The sequence below is a fragment of the Anser anser genome (assembly GCF_964211835.1).
Source record: "Anser anser genome assembly, chromosome: 3".
NCBI lineage: Eukaryota > Metazoa > Chordata > Aves > Anseriformes > Anatidae > Anser > Anser anser.
Window position 1 is genome coordinate 95,599,687 of NC_139722.1, and position 23,977 is coordinate 95,623,663.

The 23,977-nt window shown below is 39.1% G+C and overlaps 2 protein-coding genes across 4 annotated transcripts in view; one reads left to right on the forward strand and one right to left on the reverse strand.

Annotated features, from left to right (window-relative positions):
* Nucleotides 1–13,381, forward strand: part of LOC310896496 (uncharacterized protein) — a 236,864-nt gene extending 223,483 nt beyond the window's left edge. For both annotated transcript variants that reach the window (XR_014581550.1, XM_083828840.1), the window contains one exon: nt 12,627–13,381. Coding sequence is in view for 1 of the 2 variants with exons in the window: in XM_083828840.1 (XP_083684966.1) it covers nt 12,627–12,711 (85 nt within the window). In the remaining variant the exon portion in view is untranslated. The remainder of the gene's footprint in view (nt 1–12,626) is intronic.
* Nucleotides 1–23,977, reverse strand: part of LOC310896494 (uncharacterized protein) — a 175,842-nt gene that overhangs the window by 27,341 nt on the left and 124,524 nt on the right. For both annotated transcript variants that reach the window (XR_014581538.1, XM_083828837.1), the window contains 2 exons: nt 21,892–23,441; nt 8,861–8,967 (listed from right to left, as the gene is read on the reverse strand). The gene's annotated coding sequence lies outside the window, so the exon portion shown is untranslated. The remainder of the gene's footprint in view (nt 1–8,860; nt 8,968–21,891; nt 23,442–23,977) is intronic.

The following is a 23,977-nucleotide window of genomic DNA, read 5'->3' on the forward strand; positions in this document are numbered from 1 at the left end:
ATTTATAACAAAATTTTGCTGCCTAACAGAAAGAAGCAATGATTTCCATAGTGTGAAGGAATGCAGTATCTGGCATTCTATGACATGATATATCCTTAAAATATTTAAAAAACACCAAACTTGAACTACCGGAGAAAGGAGTGACCTTTTCAACTTAAATAGCTGATCATAAAAAGCTAAGACAGGGTCATGATTATTTTAAAGTTAGGGTAAACTTATCACAAGTAACAGGAGCTGAAGCTGCATGGATTGTTCTGGCCTGCCTCAGACTGAGTGCAAATCCAATATAAAGCTATTCACCAGCAGATCTGATGGCACTTCACAGTTGTTGTTCCCTAGGTACTGATGGGGAAACTGAGATACAGAAAGCTAAGGTGGGCACCATCACTGAGATGGGTAAAAGTGGTGGCATCAGGACCTTGTTGCACCCACTGACATGCCAGGCAGAACCCCCTCCTCAGGTCACCTTCATGAAATATGACTGATTCTGTAAGGTCTTTTCTGCTTGGGGGCTCTTAGGCTTCACTCTCCACCAAAAAGCAAAATCTTGTTTCCTAGTCTAGTGTCTGTTTGCAGGAAAGTGTTCAAACTTCACCAAAAATAAACCCACAAAACCAGTCTGTGAGCATGTGAAAGAGATTATAAGATGTAGTGCCTGTGCGCACTGGGCTGAATTCACTGCACTGGACTCAGTGACCCTGGAGGTCACTTCCAGTCCTCTAGCCCTATAAACAAGGAAATCATGTTTGGCTTCTTTACAGAGATCACAGAAAAAGAAATGCAGCATTTCACAGATTTTTCTTGGATATTCAAAATGATCGTGTCCTGACATTTCGACTGTTGAAAAGAGACAGTATTTACTACCTAGCATGAAAAAGACCAGAAGGCTGAAATGCATAACAAAGTAAAGCCATGATATGAGACAGATGAACTCATTTAGATAAAATAAGACAAGACTCAACCTTCATCTGAACTTCAAATTGAAACCAAGTTACATGTTTCATTGAAAGAAGATAAAGATTTAGCCATTTTATTTATCTTCCAGTTCTCCTTTTACTCAAGAGAATGCTACTGAAGTGCTGGCTGAGATGCTGGGGAGAGCAGTTCCTGCCATCTTCCTAAGCAATATTGGGCCAGGCCCTTAGCCTCTCTTGCCTCACCTTCCAGTCCCATTCTGGTATTCGTCCTTTCTCTCTTTTCTGTCTGATGTATGTACTTTAAACACAAAATTCAGATCAATAACTACCTTTTATTATGTGATTACACAGTGCCTGATGTCCTTGTTTCAGCCGTTGTGTGCAATGTGTTTGCAGTACAAATGATGTTGATGAAAATATTTTCTGTGTCCCCCAGCGACAATTAGATGGGTATTTTAGATAGAGATATATTCTTCATGTGCTTTCTCTTTGGTTTAACAACCCAAATATAAATCACTTTGATTTAAAAAGTGCTAGGAGAAGAGAGAGAAATGTTGCGTGCAATTTTGCCTTCACTGTATGAAATCTATGATATTACCTTGGCTGCAGCAAAAAGTTAGAAGCAAGCAAAGATATTGACTACATTTTAATCCCTACATCATGGTAAACAATTATCATTCTGCTATGTGTTATTTCCCCCTATATTGTTACAATAATGGTCTGGATTTTTGCATGAATCCTTTGGGTTATAAATGTTCCACAAAATATAATGGAAAATATTTTTATAGAAGAGGACGTTATACAACCCAGCATGATCCCACTCCCCATCATTTGTTCTAGGATGATTCAGAAATGTTAATTTCTCTATCTGGATTTCATAAATATCTCAAACATCCCCAGCAGAGCACAAAAATTACTTATGTTTGATGGGAACTGACTTTTGGATCCTTTAACTGCTGTTTCTAAATTAGATATTTTGGTCTTGATTTTAGTTGTCATGTATGACACAGAAAGGCGTTGGAGAAACACCTCTGCTCTTTCTACAAATGATTGTTTGTGACACAGTCTTTAACCAAAACCAACAGTCTTTATGAGAGTTCAGGATATTGGAAAAAGTTAGATCTTGAAGAATTGTTATTGATAGATTTCTTCAAAGGAAGAGCATAGTATTTCTTCTTCCTGAACAACAAAAAAATATCTAAACACAGAGGCAGAGTAAAGACAAGTACAGAAAGTGAGGCTAGATTTTAGAAGAAATGATGTTTTTCCCCCATTCAGTATCTTTCGGCCTAACTCAAAACATGCAAAAAAAGACAGAAAGCCTGAATATCACTATCACAAAATAGATGCTTGAGGCATTGCTGAAATGGGCAGTTAAGGTTTAGAAGATTCATTCTACTTAGAAATTTGAATGAGAAAAAAAGATGATCTAGTGTCACTCATCACATGGTCTCATGATATAAATATACCAGTGAACCAAGAAACATTACTGAAGGCCAATGGGAACAAGTAGTTTTGAAAGGAATGTTAAAAAGAAAAAAGCAGAAAGTACAAAAAAAAAAAAAGGTCTGGGGTTCTCCCATAATTAGCATGTACAGTTTGACACAGCGTTGAGTCTACTTGCCTGTGAAGTATTATAGACTTTGAAAGGTCTTTTGCAGTTGTGCTGAACAATTTTTGAATATTACCAAAATTCAAGTAAGGGTAGCTATTATAACAACACAACATTGTGAATCATCCCGTAATTATCTGCTAGCCTACTAATAATCAAAGTGTTAATCATTTAAATAGCTTGTTATATTTCAATGCTTTATGCAGCAGTATTTAAAAATGTTTCCATCATCCTGGCAAGGTACACTGCTGAGTTTATGTCATGTCACCCACTATGTGGTTAAATACTTATTAGAAAAACCTATCCGAAGATGGCTGAAAAGTGAGAAGGCCAGTCACAACCATTCAGTGAAAGGCAGGAAATGTGTTAAGACAATAGGATATACTTTTTCTCTAAGATTTAGGTAGAGAAGCATATAAATCACTATGTCATAGCATCTTAGACATTGCAAAACGATCTCAGCTGTAACAGCATGCTGCAGGGCAATATTTACTGCTAATTCTAATGATTGTTATTATGGGTATTCAGCTTTGGTATTTTTATTTCCCTAGCACCACTCCCTGAAATGATTTAAATTACAAATTTCTATTCTTATATATTAATTTCACCTTAGTGCTATTATTCGTATGTCAGCTCTCATTCATGGTCACTTCTTCAGTTTATATGTAGTTGTGGGCAAATTAGTTCTTGCCTTTTACAAGTCTTCAGCCTGTTCAGTTCAAACAGTATATTGAAATAAATTTGGTTTCTACTGTAGGGAGATTAGGGAGAACATTTCAATTTCAGTTTCTGCTACATTCCATGCTGTATTTTGTTTAATATATTTTCCCAGTGGGACACTCAATGATGCTACTCTGAAGCTCCACTCACTGAAGAAGAAGCAGTTTAGGAGGCCTAGCAGAATGCTATAATAACTTGTAAAATTAGACAACAGCATCCACAAAAGGAAAAGATGGAGTTCATAAAGGAGAAAAAAGACGAAAACCCAAACTAGAACAGGCTAGAAATTGATCTATTCTACCAATATTGCAAGGGAAGTGAACAAAAAAGAAACTGGAAAAAAATATTGCCTACATTATCACAGAATGGTTGAGGTTGGAAGACACCTCTGAAAATCATCTAGTCCAGCTTCATGACAAAAACAGTTAACAAGAGCTTGTCACTTTCACTGGACCATGTCCAGTTTTGTTTTGAGTATTTCCAGGGGCAGAGATTTCCCAAGTTGTTCCAGTGTTTGATTAGCCTCATAGTAAAACTACTTTTATGTTTTTTTTATATTTTTTTTTATTTTTAGATGGAAGAATGGAAGTTTCTGTGTTTGTATTTGTGCCTATCGCCTCTTATCTTTCAGTGGTACCACTGAAAAGAGCCTGGCTCTATCTTCTTTACACCCTCCCTTAGGGTATTTTTACACATTGATGAGATCCCTCCCGCGTCTTCTCTTTTCCAGGCTCAACAGTCCCAGATCTCAGCCTCTCCTCACATGTCAGATGCACTAGTCCCTTAATCATCTTCATAGTCCTTGGCTGAACTCACTCCAGTATGTCTGTCTTTGCTGTACTGGGAAAGCCAGAAGTAAACCCAGCACTACAGATACGTCCCACCAGTGTTGAATAGAGAGGAAGGATCACCTCCCTCGACCTTCTGGCAATATTCTTCTTAATGCAGCCCAGGATGCTGCTGACCTCTTTGCTGTACCTGCATATTGGTGGCTTATGGTCAAATTGGTGTCCACCAGAATTCCTGAGGCCTTCTTTGCCATGCTGCTTTCCAGCCACACATGCCCCAGCATGTGGTGGTGCCTGGGGTTATTCTTCCCAGGGAAGTGTATTTGGCATGTTTCTTTGTTGAACTTCCTATTAGCCCATTTCTCCGGCCTCTTAAGGTGCCTCTAAACAGCAGCACAACCATCTTGTCTATCCACCACTCCTCCCAGAAAACTTGCTGAGAGTGAAGTCTGTCCCACCATCCAGGTCATTAATAAAGATGTTAAACAATACTAGCCCTAGTATTAACCCCTTGGGTATACCACTAGTGACTTGCTAGGCTTCATGCCACTGGTCCCAGCTGTTTCAGCAGAGCAGGTCAGCCAGTTTTCATTCCACCCTACCATCCATTTACCTAACCTGTACTTTGTCAGTCTGTCTAAAAGTAAGTTATGGGAGACAGTTACGAAAACTTTGCTAAAGTCAGTGATCTCCCCTCATCCATTACTAAGACATTCCACAATGAATATTCAGAAAATAGATTATAGTAATTTCTAAGTTCTAGACATTCTGGACTGTGTATCTAAAGTATAAGGTCTTATTTAATTTTACCTGACTTAAACAGTGCAATCAAATTTCAAAATACAACTGATATATGACACGAAAAATCTTATAACGTGTATAGATAAAACTGCAATTCAGAAACCCAGGTTGGTAATACTGACATTTTAAAACACCCCCCCCCTTTTTTTTTTTCCTGTAGCACATGTATACTGGGACTAAAACCAACTTTTCTCCTTCTGTTTTCCCAACCCTATATTTTTACAACGTTTAAATATATCCTCAGCTACATGCTTAACTGAATATCTAAATACGAAGATACCTGCCCAAATGATACCATGTCTTTTCAAAAGTTAAGCAATGGAACCAGTTGCCTCAAACCATTATGAACATTAGCTCAGTTTTCAAGACCCATCTGGTCAAAGCCCTGAAAAAACTTCGTCTGACTTCAGCATTGACTCTGCTTTGAGCAGGAGTTTAACTGTATGACCTACCAATATCTCTTTCAGTCTGAATTATTCTATGATTTTTATAAAGATTTCTTATGCAAATACACATTGTCTATGCATATTACCTATATTTAAAAAAAAAAAAAAGAGTCAGGGAATGCTAGAATTAGATATGCTAGCATAACACTAATTTAGTCCATGTGGTAGATGGATTAATTCAGTCTACAAATGGGCAACCCATACATGTTTGTTTCCTCTTCAGTCTTCAGTCTGTGGCTCAAGGCTTTATTTTAATGTTTATATCCAAACCCTGCTCAGAAGAAAGGCTTCATTTTTACAGAGCCTTTTCAGTGTAACTTCTCAGTCTGCCATGAACATTCACAGCACCCCTGTGAGGCAAGGTAGCATCTCTGCTCCAATTTTACAGCCAGCCTCCAGACTGAATTTTTAGAGAACTTTGCATTTAATTGCACTTTGAATGCCCCCACTGACTTTAGTTGCAGCTGCCAGTGCTCAGCACATTTGAAAATCCAGGCTTCTAGGACTGCAGACTGGCTTGTCCAGCACAATTAACTTAATCATAAAACACAATGTTTTTATCTAGTGAGATAACAGTTTGGAACAAGGGAAAATCCCATTCAGTGGAATCTTTATGGTTACAGCTCCACTGAATCACAGCCCTTTCCACACTACTTCATTTCTTAACCACTGTACTAGATATGTAGCATGTGGTAATGAAATACGAAATGCATATATTTTACTGAGCAAATATCTCACTTGAAATGTGAGGTCTTCAGTTTGAAAATAAACATGAATCAGGGCTCAGCCGTGGAAGTGTATTTGCTACTCCACCAGCCAGGTCCCTCTGTCCTTGCTTACTCAGCTCTTTCATGCAGCGTTAGCTTGATCTTGCACTTTCCCTATGACAAGCTTCCAGAAGTAAGTGTGAAAAGGCAGATCACTTTCCACTACCCACAGGAAACAGAGTGACCCATCTGTTGTCTGTTGGATGATACATGAGCTGTGTCCCATGCAGAAGCCAAAGATAGTATGGACTTGTTCTCATTAAACAAAGCTAAATATCGGAAGCACATTTAAATGGCAGTATAGGACCTGCACAGCCGCCAGCTGAATTTCCAGAATGAATTCTGTTGGCTTTAAGCTATTCATCCCTAAGGCTGAGATGACGGATGACGCCACTACAGACTTTACCTCTCTTTACCTCCTAACGTGGGTTAGGACCACAGTAGCCAAAAACTACAATTGCTTCTTTAAAATCTTGAGGCATCTCAAGGTTTTAATGGCCTAATGTAACAGTTCTAGAGTAGTCTACATTATGGCAGCCTTATCCTACCTGCCCAATATTCAGAAAGTCCCCAGTTAATAGCATTGCCTCTGCCACATGCTGTGCACCCTGTGCCTCTGCTGTGCCAGGCAAACTACAGCTCTCCCGTTCATAGAGGAGAACATCCTGCTCATACATATGAACATCCTGTCTAAACAGCCCCAGGTCCTGAAAAGCAAGCTGTTCAGGGGGCAGAGATCCACTCCAAAAAGCTCAGGCCCCATTGCTTGAGAAGCTGCTTCTTTTCTTGCAATCATCTGTCACAGCTGAAATACAGACCAAAGTAATGCTTCCAACAAACTTTTCTGGAAATGGGACAAGAGGAAGAGGATTGCTCCATGGATGGCCTGCCTCTGACAGAACTTTTCTGACTTTCCAGGCACATGGCAAAGGTTGTCTCCATCCCTGCGCTGCTTTACTCAAGTTATGCCTGGGGATGGTATATTAATAGGTATTCCTTCTGTTGTATGTTTAATTTCTGAGGCTGATGACCCAAACATGATATGAGCACTGACAGACACTGTAACTGTATAAACTTGGGGGGAAAAATTAAATAATCATAACAAAGCCAATTGTCAATAATAATAATATTTTCCTTGTAGTGTAATAATTGTGTCATTAATTATTAAAGAAGAAAAAATAACAATGAATCATCAAGACTAAAAGTAAATGAGCCTAGAGACTGCAATTCCTTCTTATATAGGAGTGCCCTCTGCAGTCTAGTGGTTTGGGAGTGATGCTGTGCCAGCTCACACAATATCTGTACCGGGGAAATCAGGAATAGATTGGTCAAAGCCAGTGCTGTAAGTCAGGATGTGGAGTCGTTACTAACACCTGTAGGACGGGATTCACTGTATTAATACACAATTTCTTAGGATAAATGTTAACCCATTTTTTCTTACAGACAATCTGTGCTCACTTTAGAAGTTGTTTTTCAGATGTAAATGTTGAAGCTAAGAAATAACAACTTTCATCTCTGCTGCTTGGACATGGGGTATTTTAGCCTGCATTTTAAAGCCTAGCAAAAATTGTAAAGTGATCTTCAGGAATTTTCTTCAAAGGAGACATTGTCTGTGTCCTTTCAAGATTTTAAGCTCTAAAGCTGGTCACATGCTGCCATAATATTTTAATGTCATTCCTAGCTGGCAGGTAGCAACTTGCTTTTCATCAATGCATTATGTAAGTAACCCAAGCGTTAAGATGTGACCTCATTTTTAAACACACATTTCTCCATTAACTGCAAATTTTACAGAAAGATCACTTCCGCTTTTATGATGCTTCACAAAAATGATTACTTTTTTTAAAAAAAAAAAGGGAATGTAAAAGAATATTTAATTTAGGGGGAAAAAACCCTAAACATCTAAAAGTTTATACTGCCTCCAATTACTTTTCATGCTTGACTATGTAGCAAGGAATTATACCAGGTCACCAACTTTGACATCTCTAACCTCACAATAATAGCCCTTTTTGTAATGTACCAAAATTGAAAATCAGTTTAGTTTATGTTCTCACTAGGTTCATGGCTCCAGTGCCTAATATATTGCTGACTTGTATGCCAGCATTACTCCCCAGTGAGGAATATTAAATAGCCACAGCATATATTAGAAGGGGTGAAAAGGTCCAGCTCAAGTCTGCTGTGTAGTTCACAATCGTTAGTGCTTTAAAAACTCAATAAGTTGCATAATGTTTCCACTTATCCGTGAAATTGTGGCATGATTCATATCATAGGCATCTTTAAATGATTTGTAGTCCACTATTTAAGTAGGTATTCTACATAAATAAATACTTCCTGGGTTTGTATACATAACTTGTGCTAGTCAGTATAAAAAGAGGCACAATAGCGCCTGACCTTTATTACTATGGCAAGAAGTTCATACTTCTAATGAAAACCCTCCAAATGACCAACAGGAATGGCGTAATACAAAACACCTCTGTCTGGAAAAAGCATTTTTGTAGCTTATCAAAATATGAAAGCTATTTCCCTCCATCTAAAGTTTCTTTGCTTTCCACTCCCAATATTCTCGGTGCCTTCCGAAAGGTTCATGGGCTGTGTCACTAAAGTTAATGCTAGTACATGGGATACAGCGTTTGGCTGCTGCTAGCTGGGTTGCTCTTGATGCTGCTAGTTTCTTAGCACTAATTTCTGGCACTAATTGGACTAGAGCCCTCTCTCTTTGGGTGACTTACTTTACTAGTAAGAATATCTGCCTTCAGTAGTATATTGTTTTTTTCTACGTATGGGGTAGTTTTGCAAAAGAGAAGACACTTACAGAAGCTGAAGGATGATAGTTGTCCAGAGGAGTCCATGTTTTTCTCTCCCACCATGATATGGCTCCAGTGAGCGGTAAATCGTTTGCAAGAAATGGAGGATGTTAAACTGAAGAGAACAAAAGAAAAGCTTCATCAGACTCAACAATAGGAGGGCTCAGTCAGCACTCTTCTGAAACAAATATGCTGACCTCTAACTTTGGACTGTTCCTGAGGGGTCCTTTGGGAATCGCTTATTCTTCCTGTCAAATTTCTGGGAGTGCTAAATGAAGTTTCATCAAAGTACCATCAGTCAGACAATTCAGTAGCTACCATGTAGTCCTTTCAGAATTTTAAATGACTTTCTGGAGCATCCTTAACACCCCTTGTTGCATGCTTGTGCAATCATAGCCAGTGATGGCAAATCTATGCGTGCACCTAGCCTGTACGAATACAATATGAAATGCAGCGTGAAGCATGAGCATGATCTCTTCTATAAGGAACTTCAACACAAAGAATTATTCAACACTGGAATCTTGCAAAACAAGACTCAGATTCACTGTCCCAGTGTATGTGTATTAGCAATGGATGCTACAGTCATACCATGAAGGTCTGCAAATTCCCCATGTAGGTCCAAGCAATGGCTCTTGTGGCCAAGCCACATGCCCCATTTCACACCATTCTGTGCAAGAGCCAGAGCCGATCCCCAGAGGGCTATCTACAGTCATCCTGAAGGGCTGACACTATGTAGTTCTGTTTTCTGCAGGGCAAAAGTGGGATAGTTCAAGGAAGGGTTGTGGTGCTGCTGCTCCTGCCAGCCAGGTACCAGGAAAGATTCTCACCACAAGTCCAACCATCTACAGACTGAGAAGACAGCTGCAGAAGGGGATAAAGGAAAGGAAACTGCCTTCACATCCAAGATCACTTCCCCCTAGCCCCAAATCCTTACAGATTACTTATCCAGAACGCAAGACATTAGTAGTTTCAGTATCAATGCAGCAAGAGCTTCACATGCTATTTTTCATCCCTAATGTGGGTGTGATTAGCTCTTTTAAAATCATTGGGACTATTAGCATAAATGAAAATGCTACCTATCAGATCACAATCTTTTAATTAGCAGTATGTTATTACAAGCTTGGTGAAGGAATTACTGAGTGAAATTGTACAAGCTAATTTATATGAGTCAGATGAAATATTGATCATAACTGATTTTTTTTTGGCCTCAGTGCCTATGTACTTGTAGGAGTCCTGGCTAAATACGAAAATATGGTCTTTTTTAGTTCTGATTTCTCTGATATATTTTGAAAATAATAATACCTTAAAGTAATGGTACTTTCTGGAAAAACAAAACAAAACTAAAACTAACACCCTTGCATAATATAGAGGGGTTTTTTTTGCACAATGAAGTTTCTTCTTTTTTTTCTCTTAAATGTCTTGTATCGTTCCCCCAAGGTGGAAAGTAAAGCAACGTACAATCTCTATAAATCAATATTTTGTTTTATCATAATGATGATGGACATTTTCAGCTTCTCACAGGGGAAAAAACATTGAAATATCTGTTCAAGCTTATTATTTATACAAAGAACAATGTTGTTTCACTGAATAAGACAGCCTAACTTGTCATATTGATACTGATATAAACTGCATTATGTTCTTGAATTTTGATGCTAGGGTAAACCTACAGTTTCCCTTTCCTCTGTACTCCATGCCAAATAACCAAAAGCAAGTACAATTAACATGCATGTAGGTCTAAACTGTGCAAAACAAGTTGCCTGTTGTGTAGACAGACTTTTCAGCTCAAATGTCTGAACTGATCCTCCCCTGTAACATGGTGTAGCAAATCCTGAAGTCCTGGAGCATGTTCCTTATGCACAGTCCCATACAGATGACCTCATTCATCACAGCTGGGCTCAACTGTGCTTCCCTTGCAGACCAATTGCCTCACGTCTTCTGGGCTGGTGACACAGCTCTGGCCTCACCTCTTTCCTGGGAAAGTATATTAACTCTCTCCATGGCAAAAACTGCCACTGAGTCTACATATCCTGACTTCCCTTACCACATGTCAGAGTAATTTCGCCGAAAACTGTTATTTTCTTGGTCAGCAAGGTGAGAATATGGTCCTCGTTCTCCCCTTCAACTCCATAAACTTACATACAATACACGCAAATAGTCCCAGACAAGACAGAAGAAACAATGGACTCTACTCCAGCATAGCAGGTGCCTGTAAATGACACTATATAGGTTCAGGATATATGATAAGGCAAACAGAATTGTTCAGATAAAGCTATAATCAAACAATCAAAATCATTATAGTAATGTGAGAACCAGCCAGAGAGTACCTGGATATAAATCACTTTGTGTGAGCAGAAACACAAAGGAAATATTACCAAAATGTTGGCTGGTAGCCATCTTAAAAATGGTCAGATTTTTTTTTAGGTGAACCATATGTAAAGACTTGACACTTCTGTCTAACATCTTTTTTTTTTTTTTCCTGAGGATTGCAATATTTTCAGTCAACACTGTGCTTTTTCTGTACATTAAAACATGTATTTATGAGATAGATAACAGATCAATTCCTCATTACTCTTCATAATTTCATCATTATAGCTGCTGTACGTGACTTTTGCAGCTGCAGCATTACACTAATCTGCAAGCAAAGGAGTCTCCTGTTATGATGGAGCCAGCTGAGTGTTCAGAACATGCAAAGATGTTTTGGGTAGTAAATCTGCCTGGACAGAGGCAGGACTGATTCCTAGCAGCCTTGGACTCTGGGGACCATGAGAAGGGCCACGAGAAGGAGAGTTTTTCAAAAGTTGGGACCAAAACCCCTGTATGGCTCCAGGTTTCCCCCCTGTATTGCAATGAATGCACTCAGGAGATCTGATCTGCTGAGGTGACTGCAAAAACATGTCGCTTTGCAGAGATGTGTGAAGCTCACAGCTGTACTTTCTTCCATCAACCTCAGCGTTTTCTAAAGGAGGTCACTTGCAGTGGTTGTGACTCAGGGTCACCCGCAGGAAGCAGCAGGGACAGAGAAGGGCAAGCAGGGGTAGGAGAAGGGGGAAGAGGGCAGTGTCTGGGTCACTCACGGCATGGGGGCATCGGACCTAAGCTGTCCACATTATATGGCAATTAGAAATGCTGTTCCAGTAGCTGCAAGGGTATGTTTCTGTGATTGGCACTCTTCTTTCTGCTCCCTCCTACTTCAAAGGAGAGAGAGCAAAGCTTTCCCCTCTATTCCATCCATACTCCCCTGGGTATCAGCGTGAACCTCAGAGGGCTATCCCCACCATGGCAGGGAGACGGGCTGGCTGCCAGCTGTGTTTGGGGAAGAGATGCACCCCAGTGCCCTTTCTAGTTAAGAATGGCAAAGCACCCCCTGGCTTTCAGCTCTGCCTAAGATGCACAGCTCAGCTCTGCGACTACTTTTCAGAAGGTGGGATTTTTGCCTTCATACATCCTGCAACACACTCACCAAACTACAGCAGAATGATGCAAAATCCAAGAAAGGGCAGTCTTCATGCGTTTGTTAAAATTAATGCTAAACTACAAAAAGTCCCCTTTCTAAGGATGTGGGTATCAACACTTCTTTAAAGCAAACTGCAGTGCACTCTGAACAATGTTCAGAGTCCTGCTGAGGCTTCTGTGGCTAAATTGTACTTTATTCTCTTTCTAACCCACCCACGTACATGTTTTACCAATTTAAACTTTTTATAGATCCTCTTAAGTTCTTCTCTGCTGTGTGATGCTTTTCTCTTAGTATCATACTTGTTTTGTTTTCTGTTTCAGCCCTTGCCCAACTCCAGAGTGCCTTCCTACGTTTGCAAAATGCCATGCAAGATGGTTCCTATGCCTCATTGTGAAACAGGGCTAAAAGAAGGAGCAAGGAAGGAAACAAATGGACTTTTCATTGTGTCAAACCTTTCACTGGCTCTTTACAAAGTAACACTTACTTAGGAGTCTTAGTCCTTGCATAAATTACTGGTTGAAGACATGAAAGGTACTAACGGAATCATACACTAATGAAACCTAAAGCACTTATCACCTGAATAACTCATCACAAAGCAAAAAGCTGTGGACCTACAGTGCTAACTGTACAATTAGGTGCAGGCATACACACCTGCAGTTGTAAAAAGGGCACAGATTACTTACGGATCAATACCATATTGTCTGCTAGGCAGTGATTAAATATATATGCACAAATATGATTATACAATATGTATATATATGCACATTTACATAAAATATTTTTCAAACCAGGAACAACCTTTCTGAGTCCTATTATTTTCAGCTATAAAACAACAGCTCATTCCAATGGTTTGTGCATCACTGTTTTTACAAGACAATGTAAGATCAGAATCATGCTAAGCTAATGCATTAATTAACCTTTTAGAACTTCTTCCCCAGCTAAAATTCTTTTTTGTATTTGTGTGGTATAACAAGTCCCTCAACAATTCAAAAATATACTCCCTAGCAAAGCACTATATTTCAGGACTAACAGCAAATCTGAAATCTGAGAAATAAAAAGAAAATGCTGTACTTTCTCTGCTGATAGTTGCTGCCTTCTTATGTAAGATTCCTGTGCTGATTTGAGCTGATTATAAAAGAATAGGAATAGGTTTCCTAGAAAAAATATAAGCATTGTTTTAAAGAAAGATACTCCACAGATCTAATATACTAGAGTTGAATTCTCTTTTCAAATTGAAATAATAAAGTAATAATATTTATGTAGAAAAGAGCAATGTGCAAAATGTGTGAGGTTTTTCTATTAAGCAAAATTATTTCTGGCAGTTGCACCACTTGAGATAAGGGACGATGGAGACATGAGGAAATATCTTGGCATCTCTTGCCAAGGTGTGAGCTTGGAGCTCTGCCTAGCAACATTTCTAAAATGAATCAAAGCTCATCTGGCATCCTGCTTAATCTTCAGCTAATGCATACACTGGGGCTCAGGCTTCCCCTATGCATTATGATGTTACTAATGCTCTAATGACTGTTTCACTCCAGCACTGTATATAAAGTTGTGGATATTTGGGAAGGTATACCCACGGGCAGGGTAATAAACACACCTTCACTGAAAGTCATAGGTTGACCCTCATTTATGTTGACACTAATCACAAAATACATCAGAATATATTAACAGCTTGAGCACAGAAAATAAGGCACATTTCACAGATGTGCCCTAGAGAGTGTACACAGCGCTCCAGAAACAGAGCTGAAGAGCGTGGCAGGAGATTCCGTTAAAGAAGGAAGTTGAGTGGAAGATGGGAATGTCCATTTCTGGTTGTGTTTAACTCAGTGTTATAGTTTTCTGAACCCTCCCCAGGACTGCACTGGGACACACAGAAGTCCAGGGAGTCTGTCAAGCCCCAGAATTAGCTGTGTGACACTGGATGGAATATTTTGTTCATATAGAGGGTAGATCATTTTAGAAAATGGCACTGGTTTATTTTCTGCAAAACAAGAAAGACTTGCTTCAGGCAATTAAAGAAAGCAGCAATTGCCCTTTTTATTCTTTCTTCTCCCTGAGGGGATATAAGGCGATGAGTCAACTTTGATTCTCCCTTCAGTCCCAATCTCAGAGAAGCTTCCAAGTATATACTGGGTTCCCAAGGGCAAGAGGCCTTCAAGCAGTTATTTGCGATACTTATCCCTGTGGCTAGTGCTGAAAATTAAAGACACATGATGTTCAGACCCAAAACAACATGCATAGCTTTCCAAAGACAACCAGCTGCTTCATTGGAAACTGCCAGAGCAAACAATTAGGAATTCAGCGAGGTTATCCACACAGCCTGCTTTCTCGACGGATGGTTTGGTATTCTTTGTCATGAGGGGAGACAACTTCAATGTTTCAGAGAGGTGATAAAAGTGATTATTCAACACTCATTTTGTCCAGTTGAGGAGGTAAGGGTGTGTATCTATTCAGATAGAAAAAATAACTGAAGCTACATTCTAACTGAGAAATTAGGAGGTTAACCATCACTATCTGAGAGGAATTGACAATGATTTGGATTTTTTTTTTTCAAATGGCTTCCTAAATGGAAGTGAGAGAAACAGACATAAATCAAGTTGTCAAATTAATTTTCTTCCAGCTAAGCTTCATGTAAGTCTAGATACCACTTTGCTGATGTGGTCCAATTGCAACAAAAGCGACAATATAGCATGTGTAACAACTCCACAGCTGTAGTCAAATTAACAGAGAGATTTGTCTCTGCTCAGGAGAATCACTCCAGATTTACCTGAACAGGACTTAGAATTGAAATTTTTCCATACAGTGATCCATATCACAAGCATGTGAAGGAACTCCAAACTTTACATTACTAAACTTCCCAGCAGTATAATATTTCTGTGTAGCATCTTTTCAGCTTCAGATGCACTTGTGCATCTGTCAGTACACTGTGCTTCTGCCAGTGAATATCTCTTCTTGTACTTTGGCTAGGCAATTGATGATTATTGACTAAAGCCTACAAAATTGAAATAACTCCACAGTTCAACAAGTATTTCAGTATCCTAGTGGAAATTGTGGAAAATGCTACAGAAACATGAACAGAATAAGTTGTTGGGCACAGCTTTAAAGTCCTATAAAAACTGTTGCTGGAACATTACAATACAGGCTGAAAAAGACGAAGATTTTTAAAAAAGGACATACTTAACAAGGTTAGGAACACATGCACTCTGTATCAGTTACATATCAGATGTTCAAAGGAGCATCAGCTTCTTCACCTACGGATGGCAAAGAGTCTGGATGTCAACCTTGTCTAAACCTTGTCTAACTCTTGACCTAGACAGTGACCAGACCTTGGGAAGGCATGCCTTTCTACACAATTTCTAAATTTCCCTGTTCTATCTGGGCAGAACGCTCTCAGAAAAATAATACTTTGTACAAAGCTGTTACACGCTCCTTGTTATTTCATTGAGTGTTATCTTGCCTTGAGAAGTCATACTGAATATTCCACCTCCAGTTTTACAGTTTAGTTCTTGGAAATGAAAATCTTATTTGATATGTTACAATAATACTCTCACAGGAGTCTAAATGCAAATAAACAAGTAGAGTGCACACAGACAGAGGTTTAGCAAAAACAACTTTTACATTTCTAGCTGTCCAAATATTGTTGGTTTGAAAAATCATCTCATAAGTGAGTATTATGGTATGTGTATTCCCCCAAAAGCGATAAAAAAAAATAAAAAAAAAATCAAATAAGCCAAAGCAGGGAATGAGAGAGCCAAAATATAAAGGACTGGAAGATAATAATAATAATAAAAATGATTTTATCCCTATCCATCTATAACTAATCTATAATTTTATAGATATAGCTAGATGAAAAAAGATGAAAAGATAGGAAGGAGAAAAACATATTAGTGTTCAAGATAAGATATCACTAAAGAGCAGACGTCGTTGAGTGGCTGATCTTCATAGCTTTTTTTGAAGACCTAGATCCTTTTAAGTGATCTTAACGTAATAAAACCAGCAACTTAATACCTGTTCAGCACACATTTGAACCTGCCTTTTACTGAGGCAGTTGTGATTTCTGATCAGAATCACTTTTTTTTTCTTCCCTCTTCTGCTAATAACATTGTGTATATATCTGAATGGTTCTATGGAAAATACAGGTTTTAAATTACTGGGAGAGGGGGAATTGACAATTCAGATGAACTCTGTGAATATTTGAAAACTAAATACTCTTTACAGAGTTTACTGAGAACTTGGACTTCAAGATGTTATTCTTAAACTGAACTTTCTTAAACAGATTATTTGGTAGTTTTAGAAAATCAACATAGGACCAAACAGGCCATCTTTTCTTTTCTAGAGTAGTACCTCTGAGCAAAGGTGGAAAAATATGTAGTATTTTTTAAGGGATTTTTTTTTCTGAATAGTGCAGAAAGAGTTGTAGATACTATATTTGTAAGCAGACAATGATGTTTTCCAGTAAACCTTTCAGAAGCATTAAATTCACTCTATGAAAACTTCTAAAACTTGGACTTTTCCTGTGAGCATATGATATACAACTTAATAACAACAACAAAAAACAACAAAGAACCCAATCAAAATCCAAACCACAAAGCAATAATAAAAGCCCATTCAGTAGGAGGTATACTGCAAGTAGGATCTGTTTCTAGAAAATGAAAAACAGCTTTGCACTCTTTCTCTGCGTACATACAATGCTGAAGCATGCACTTTGGATGCCTCTGTCTGAATATGCTACATTCTGGCAATATGGCAAGAAGCCAATAAGATAATACACATCATGAGATCATATTTTGTAAATCAGAACTTTCCCAAAGAGCATTAGTGACATAATAGATTTAGAAATTAGTAAAAAATATCAGTAGTTTCCATCTCTAAGAGCTTGTTTTATCTTTATACCTATAATCTAAGGCTATACGAAATTCATAAAAGTTGTGAGTGCAACAGTTAAAACAGCACTGAAGAACTGGACTGGATCACCACTTTAGGGACCTGGATGACTAGCTCTGAATGCAAATGTAAATTGAAAAAAAGCAGTCTGTGTTATATAACCGTAAATCTGGAACAACACTTCTGATGCTGCTGGAAATCCTGCAAAATTATAGAAATATAGCAGAGCTCAAAGTCTGCCCAAAATCACTGTAATGCTATAATTCATTCTTCAACTGCAAGAGAATATAAGTATTTACCAGTACAGGAGCAGCAAAAACAGATTGAAATTCATTAAAAGAGTAAATTGTTTAACAGAAGAAAAAAAAAACCCACAAAGATATTCAGAGATTGAAAGTTCTGCCATTACAAACTCTAACAATTAACATTTTTTTTTTCATTTTCTTTCAAATGTCTCACACAGCTAGGCTTACAAGCAGGCTATATTCTTAAATTGCCTCTATATGTAATACTTACAGAAAAATAAAGGCTACAAACAATGAAGCATAATTAAAATCTTTCGAAAAATGCCTGTGCAAGTACCTATGGTTAAATTATTTTATCTTTAGTTTGAGGCAGTAAGTTTCCCAGGATTCTATGTACCTACATTATCATATGGATCAAAGTGCCGGGCATGTAAAATGAGAAACAGCCTAGTACAAAACCGACAGGGTTAATCCATGGTATACACTTTTCCATCACAGCAAATGCTGTTTCTGTGCAGTGAGCCATCAGTAATCTCAGTCCTTTTTCCTGTAAATAATACAACCCTAGTTAGATCAATTCATGCTTTCAGGGTTACAGTACTTTAGTTAGTCCTGTACTTTAGACTTATCTGCAAAACTGCATTCTGATGGATTTTATGAAGATGCAACAAAAAATATTGTTATGTGTTCATGGTGCAGTTCCAAAGCCATAGAGCTTTAATCCCCTGATGGCTAAATACGCTGAACTTCACAGTTTCTCTACAACTTCAGAACATTGTTTTTGTCTGATATTTTAAAATCACCACAAATAAGTGCTCCTTTGTAGCAAATATTTAGTCAAGTGAATGCGTTTGTTTGTTTGTTTGCTTTTTAATTACTGTCACTGCAGAGTTCCAAAATATGGTAAGAAAGTTGTAAAAATAACAATTGCAGTGTCCATCAATTAAGTTACCAGTGCTAGTAACTTAGACCTGTAACCCCTGTGCAAAAAGCTTGTGGACCAAAGTGAAAAAAATAGTTCATAAAGTTTTAACTTGACATACATCACTTATTTGAATCTGAGCCAAGCTCACAGAGCTCACTTTAAAAAATACGTCAATCTGTGAGATATTGCACCTGAATTATCTATTGCCTTCATAGCTTGGCCATCATTTGGTACTATCAGTCGCATAAGCTCTTGCTTTTTCATACGATTACCAATAAGACCTCTTCTTTTGGCTGCAAGAGACAGTAATGTGCAACATGTCATTAAAAGGCTGTGATTTACACTGATCTTTGCCAATGATTAATTGTGTTAGTTATCTTGGATTCCCCAGGATCACTACTAGCATGAGAAAATTTTCAGCCTATGTAGGCTGTTAAGGAGACATTCACCTGCATGGGTCCTCTCTTGGTAGAGTGAAAGGGCTGTGAGTAGCACATAAGACTGTAATCTAGGTTTCACCATCCCTTTAATTTTCTGTCACATCTCTTATTCTCCTTATTTGTATTCATCATGCACAGCAAAATTGTTCTCTTCAAAGAAAAAATAAGGATCTTCCTTAATTAGAAACCTTCTCTCAAATCAAAGCAAATTTTCAATAAGCTGGCAAGCAATACAAAACTTCTAACAACATCCTAAAGAAGAAAAGTATATTTCTCGCCAACCCTCAGTGAGCTGGAGCCCACTTTGAGAACCTAGTTAGCTTCCAGCTTTGCAAGCTACTGAAATATTTTTGGCTCTGGACTGTAATCAGAGAAAATGAACAAAAGGGAAAACAATTATCATAGCAGGTTTGTTTCTGCATTTTAAATCTTGCCAGCTCCTTCAGTTCTGCAGACTGACACCTTTTCAGACTTAGTCTTTGTGATAAAAACTCTTTGCTGTGTTTACAGGACCAGCTGAGTGGCAAATTGCCACTACAAGAGGATCGATGGATAGGGCTTACATCCCTGCTCTTGTAGCAAACCGCCCACCTGGCTCATGAACTTCCTGTGTGGTTTTGCCTTTGCGTTTGTAGTTTGATCTTTATTGCAGTCTAAATCTTCCCTAAAGATGGAGACTTTCACCTCAAAACTGGCAGAGCAGTTTTTATTTCTCCCATAGTCATACAGAAAAAAATATCTAGGCTTTGAAAAAAAGCTCATTAGCTCTTCCAAAAGGACTTCCGCTCCTTTTAGGGGCAGTTGCTTTAAACATATTAAGCAGTAGTCAGTGAAAGGAGATGGAGGAAAAAGGTTTGAAATTAATTAAGGCCTAGAGCATAATGAAGGAAAAAAAATCACATTAGAGATGTTTTTTGGGGCACTGCTTCTGTTCAGTCTTTCTCTGGGGTTTCATTCTTCCAACAGAAGCCCAGCTGCCATTTACACATTCTGTCTACTCCATGATATTCTCCAGATGAGGTGCCCAGTGCCCCCTGGCCAACTTTCAGAAAAGGCTCAAAGAATCTGAGCAATTTTTGCAAAGGTTTGAGGATCCACACAGACTTCATGAAGCCAAGGTCTTCTCTCCTGCAATGGATTCTGATGTTGCTGAGAGTAAGGAAGGAGCAAAAGTATTAATCTAGGCTACTTCAGAAAGAGGTATGCTAGACTCAGAAGATGCCTGACCATTTTAAATTCTTGAATCAAACTGGGCATCTTACAATATTCATAGGACACGGGGCACTTCTTGCAGGCAATATATATTGCAAGTGCTGCCTTTGTAGAAGTTTGAAGAATGTGAGGATAGGTGAGATTTAAAAACCCAATTTGTAAATATGAAAACAAGAAGATCAAATTTTAATAAGAGGAAGAAGAAGGAGGAGAATAAGTAGTGCAACTTTCTCTGAATCAGGTCAAAGTTCTAAGGCTTTTTACTCTTATCTGAACGGGATCAGCTTTTTCTTGTTGGCACAGTGATATGCAAAAATAATTGTATTAGACACTCACACAATCTGTTTGTACCAACTAGTACTTTGCAATACTATATATCAGCATTCCTCTCAAAGATCTTTCCTAAACAGCGAGTAATCTGAAAAAGGAGCACATGGAATTTTACTCCAGCTGAGAAACCAAAGAGGAGTCACATGAATGTTCACTCCCACATTAAATGGGAGGGGGCAGCAGAGATACTGACATTTACTCAAGCTGAAACTCTGCTTCAGTCCTGTGCATCAATTCTTGTGGAATTAATTCACTGTACAAGGCACCTGTTACATGCTTTGTATTTTGAATATGTTGTGTGACGTAGCTTGCTGTTGGTGTGTCCAGAGATATCCTGAAGTGGAGCAAACAAACACCACCAACAAAACAAAACAAAAAAACCTCAACCAACTTGTGACTTGAAAAGGTCAGAAATTAAAATCTAGCAGTGCTAATAACAAACAAAGTTAGAGCTGCTCTCCCATTCTTTTCTTTTTAATAAACTACTGGAAGAGCAGGTCCAAGAGCTATGATGAAAGCATTTGTAAAAGTTACTTAGAGATAGCATTGAAACCCAAAGGTAGGTGTAATCAAGTGGATAAGGGCTCCCTCTGTGCAGAGATATTCCCTGTCACAGGACTCGAACAGAGTGCCACAGTGAAAGGTGCCAGCAGTGGGAGGAAGCACATAAAACAAATTAGCCCTCTCCCCTTTCCACCAGTAAATCCGTCTGGTAACAGCTGTTACCTATCCAGTTTATACAGTCTCTTCTCCAAAATCTTTGATGTTCAGAAGACTGGAAAATCTAATCGTGTCTTGGGACAGAGAATAACAAAAATATTGAGAGAGTAATAAAAACACAAACAATTCTCTTACTGCAATACTTGCTGAGAAAGTTCTCCAGATCTGGTTAGCTAGCAAACTCTTTTATAAGCCACTCATGAATGGATGAAATTTACTATTCATGGTTATGGAAATAAAAAAGGAAGGACTTGCTTCATTCAGCAATCGTGAGAACAATGATATATTTTCATTTGCTTTGCTAAGGACAACTTGAAAATGAGAGCATTGAGGCTTCATTTGAAAGTCTTCAGCTTACAAAGCCAGAGCACAGTTTAGCCCATTAGCCCGGGGGCCTGATTCTCCGTTACATCAGCTCTAATAGAATTGCACTTGTGCAACAACGGCGATAATGAAATAAATAGGTCATAATATCTCTGGGTGCTACTATGTGACCAAAACGGCTGGATACACCATACGCCAGGAGGTCTGTGGAAAGGCATCAAATGTGGAGCAGCTTGGCTGCTGGCTGCCATGCCATGCCATGGCTTCCCAGCCTGAGAGGTGGCTTTCCTCCAGAAGAGGCAACCACATGCTGGGAATGACATAACTCCTGCCTTAAGTGCTGATACAATGGCTTGAGGTATGCTACTCATGACATATGCCCTACAGTAGCTAAATGAGGAATGAGAGTCCTCCTCTGTCACTTTTGCCCCAGACAAAAAGTGAATTTATGCAGACAGGCACCACTTGTGACATGTAAACAGGATGCAGCGCATCGCCATACCCAGGTTGGTGCACCAGGCTATCCAGCCACTCAGGTCGCACAGGGCTTGGCAAAGGGCATGAACAGCAGCTCCTCCTGGAAAAAAGAGGGACCGTGCCAGTCTCCAGACACCTGTTGAAACCAAACTGTAAGAGTCAGGTTAGGAGTGCTGATACCTGTTCCTTGTGTGCGAATGCTGCAGGCACACCTGTGGTACCTGGCGGAGTTGGTAAAACAGCTTGTGCAGAGGGGACCCACTCTCACTGCTGTGAAACAGGAAGAGCACTCATACCAAATCTGACATGCAAAGTGGGAGAGAGAATATTAATTTTAAATGCAAATTTCAAAGCTCTCCCTGCATCACCGTGCCATTTGCCTGTGGCTCCTGTGCACACAAATCTCCCCAGAGAGGCGCCTTAGTCACTTGTCAAAGCATAACCTCCAAGAGCTATTTTTCCAGTTTGGAGATTATTCAGCACAAACTCTCAGCCTAACTATATGGCCATTGGTTTACTTTTCTTTTAAATCACTACAAAATTTTTCTCTGCTTTTGAGGGGGAGAAAAATAAAAGGGGGGCTGATGCATTTTAAATTTTAAAGGAAAGAACCCCTCCAAAGTATGAAATATTTCAAAGACAGACTTATGCAGTTTGTGAAACTTGTGAGTGTCTGCTGTTTATAATTTGTACCACACTCTGCCTCCTTCACCCTCTGACACAAAACAAGAAAACTGGATTCAAAATGAGATTGCACCATGGTGAATTCATTCCTTGAATTGCATCGTATGTTTCAGCAATACACAGCGTGGGAACACGTCGATTAGCTCTCGCTTTGAAGAAATTGGATTTGCAAAGGTCAGCAGTGGCTCGGCCCATTTCTCAGCAGATCTTTGGCTTGCTTTTCATCCCAGGGCTAGCAGGGAGAAGGTCAGAGAGGAACGACAAAAAGAACGAGCTTTTTGAAGCAAGCCCAAAGAATTTGACCATGCTCACAGTAGTGCAGAGGTTTCTTTTGCTACTGAAGAGGTAGTTTTAAAATAAAATTTAAAGGAATAAGTTTCTGGGTTTACTTTACATATTAAACAATTCATTATTTTGGTATAAAATAAAAATGCTTTTGAGTTTAACTCTCAGTCTGGCTAGAGTTTGTGAAACTAATTTGCAGAAACAGCCTGCTCCCCCTGCATCTCTCTTGCTGTGTGAAAGGGAGTAGCCAGGCTGGAAAAAAAAGGTGGAAAGATGAAAAACCTCAGCCCCCAGTGGAAGTTCTAAACCTCAGGAGTTTGTGCACTGTATTTTTCTCTGAAAACACGTTTTCCAGTTGTTTAACTTGCTCCCATGCCAGCTTACTGAGACAGTAAGCTTCATTACCCTTTCTAGCCGGAAAACTCACAAAATATTTTGGCCACCCTCCACACCTTATTAACATAAACTGGAGTTTCCTACCACTGCTGGCAGAGCAAGGTGCTGGGAACGTGTGATCACGGTGTTTCGGCAGCTGTCGCTGAGGTTAGCACTAGGCCTGCGGTGGAGGGCTTCTCCTGGATCCCGAACAGTGGTTTGCTGTGGGCACTTACGCCAGGAAGCCGCAAAAGAGGGGAGGAGGTGGGAAAAAAAGAAACAGGGGCAGGTTAGAGAGGAATCCAAGGAAACCTAAGCAAGCCTAAGTTTCTTCACCTGTTCATATTAAATATCGCTTGCAGAAATGTAGCACATACAGTCCAAGAAATGTCTCCCAGAAATCTGGGAATAATGGGCTTGTTTGCTCCATTTGTGTATTTTTTTTTCAGCAGGTCACTTTGTATGTCTCAGTTTCTCTGGTGCAAGGAGAGAGTAGAGAGAATGGCTCTAACTGCTGTTGCAGGTCTCTGCGAGCTGTAAAAAATTGCTTTTCCCTGTTTTCCAACAATTAACATTGCAGTATTCCAGCATAATTTATATATAATTTAGAAAGTATCCTTTAGAAAGTAGACCTTCTCTTCACAAACAGAGAAGGACTGGTGGGAGATGTGGTGGTCGGAAGCTGTCTGGGGCAGAGTGACCACGAAATGGTAGAGTTCTCTATTCTTGGTGAGGCCAGGAAGGGGACCAGTAAAACTGCTGTCTTG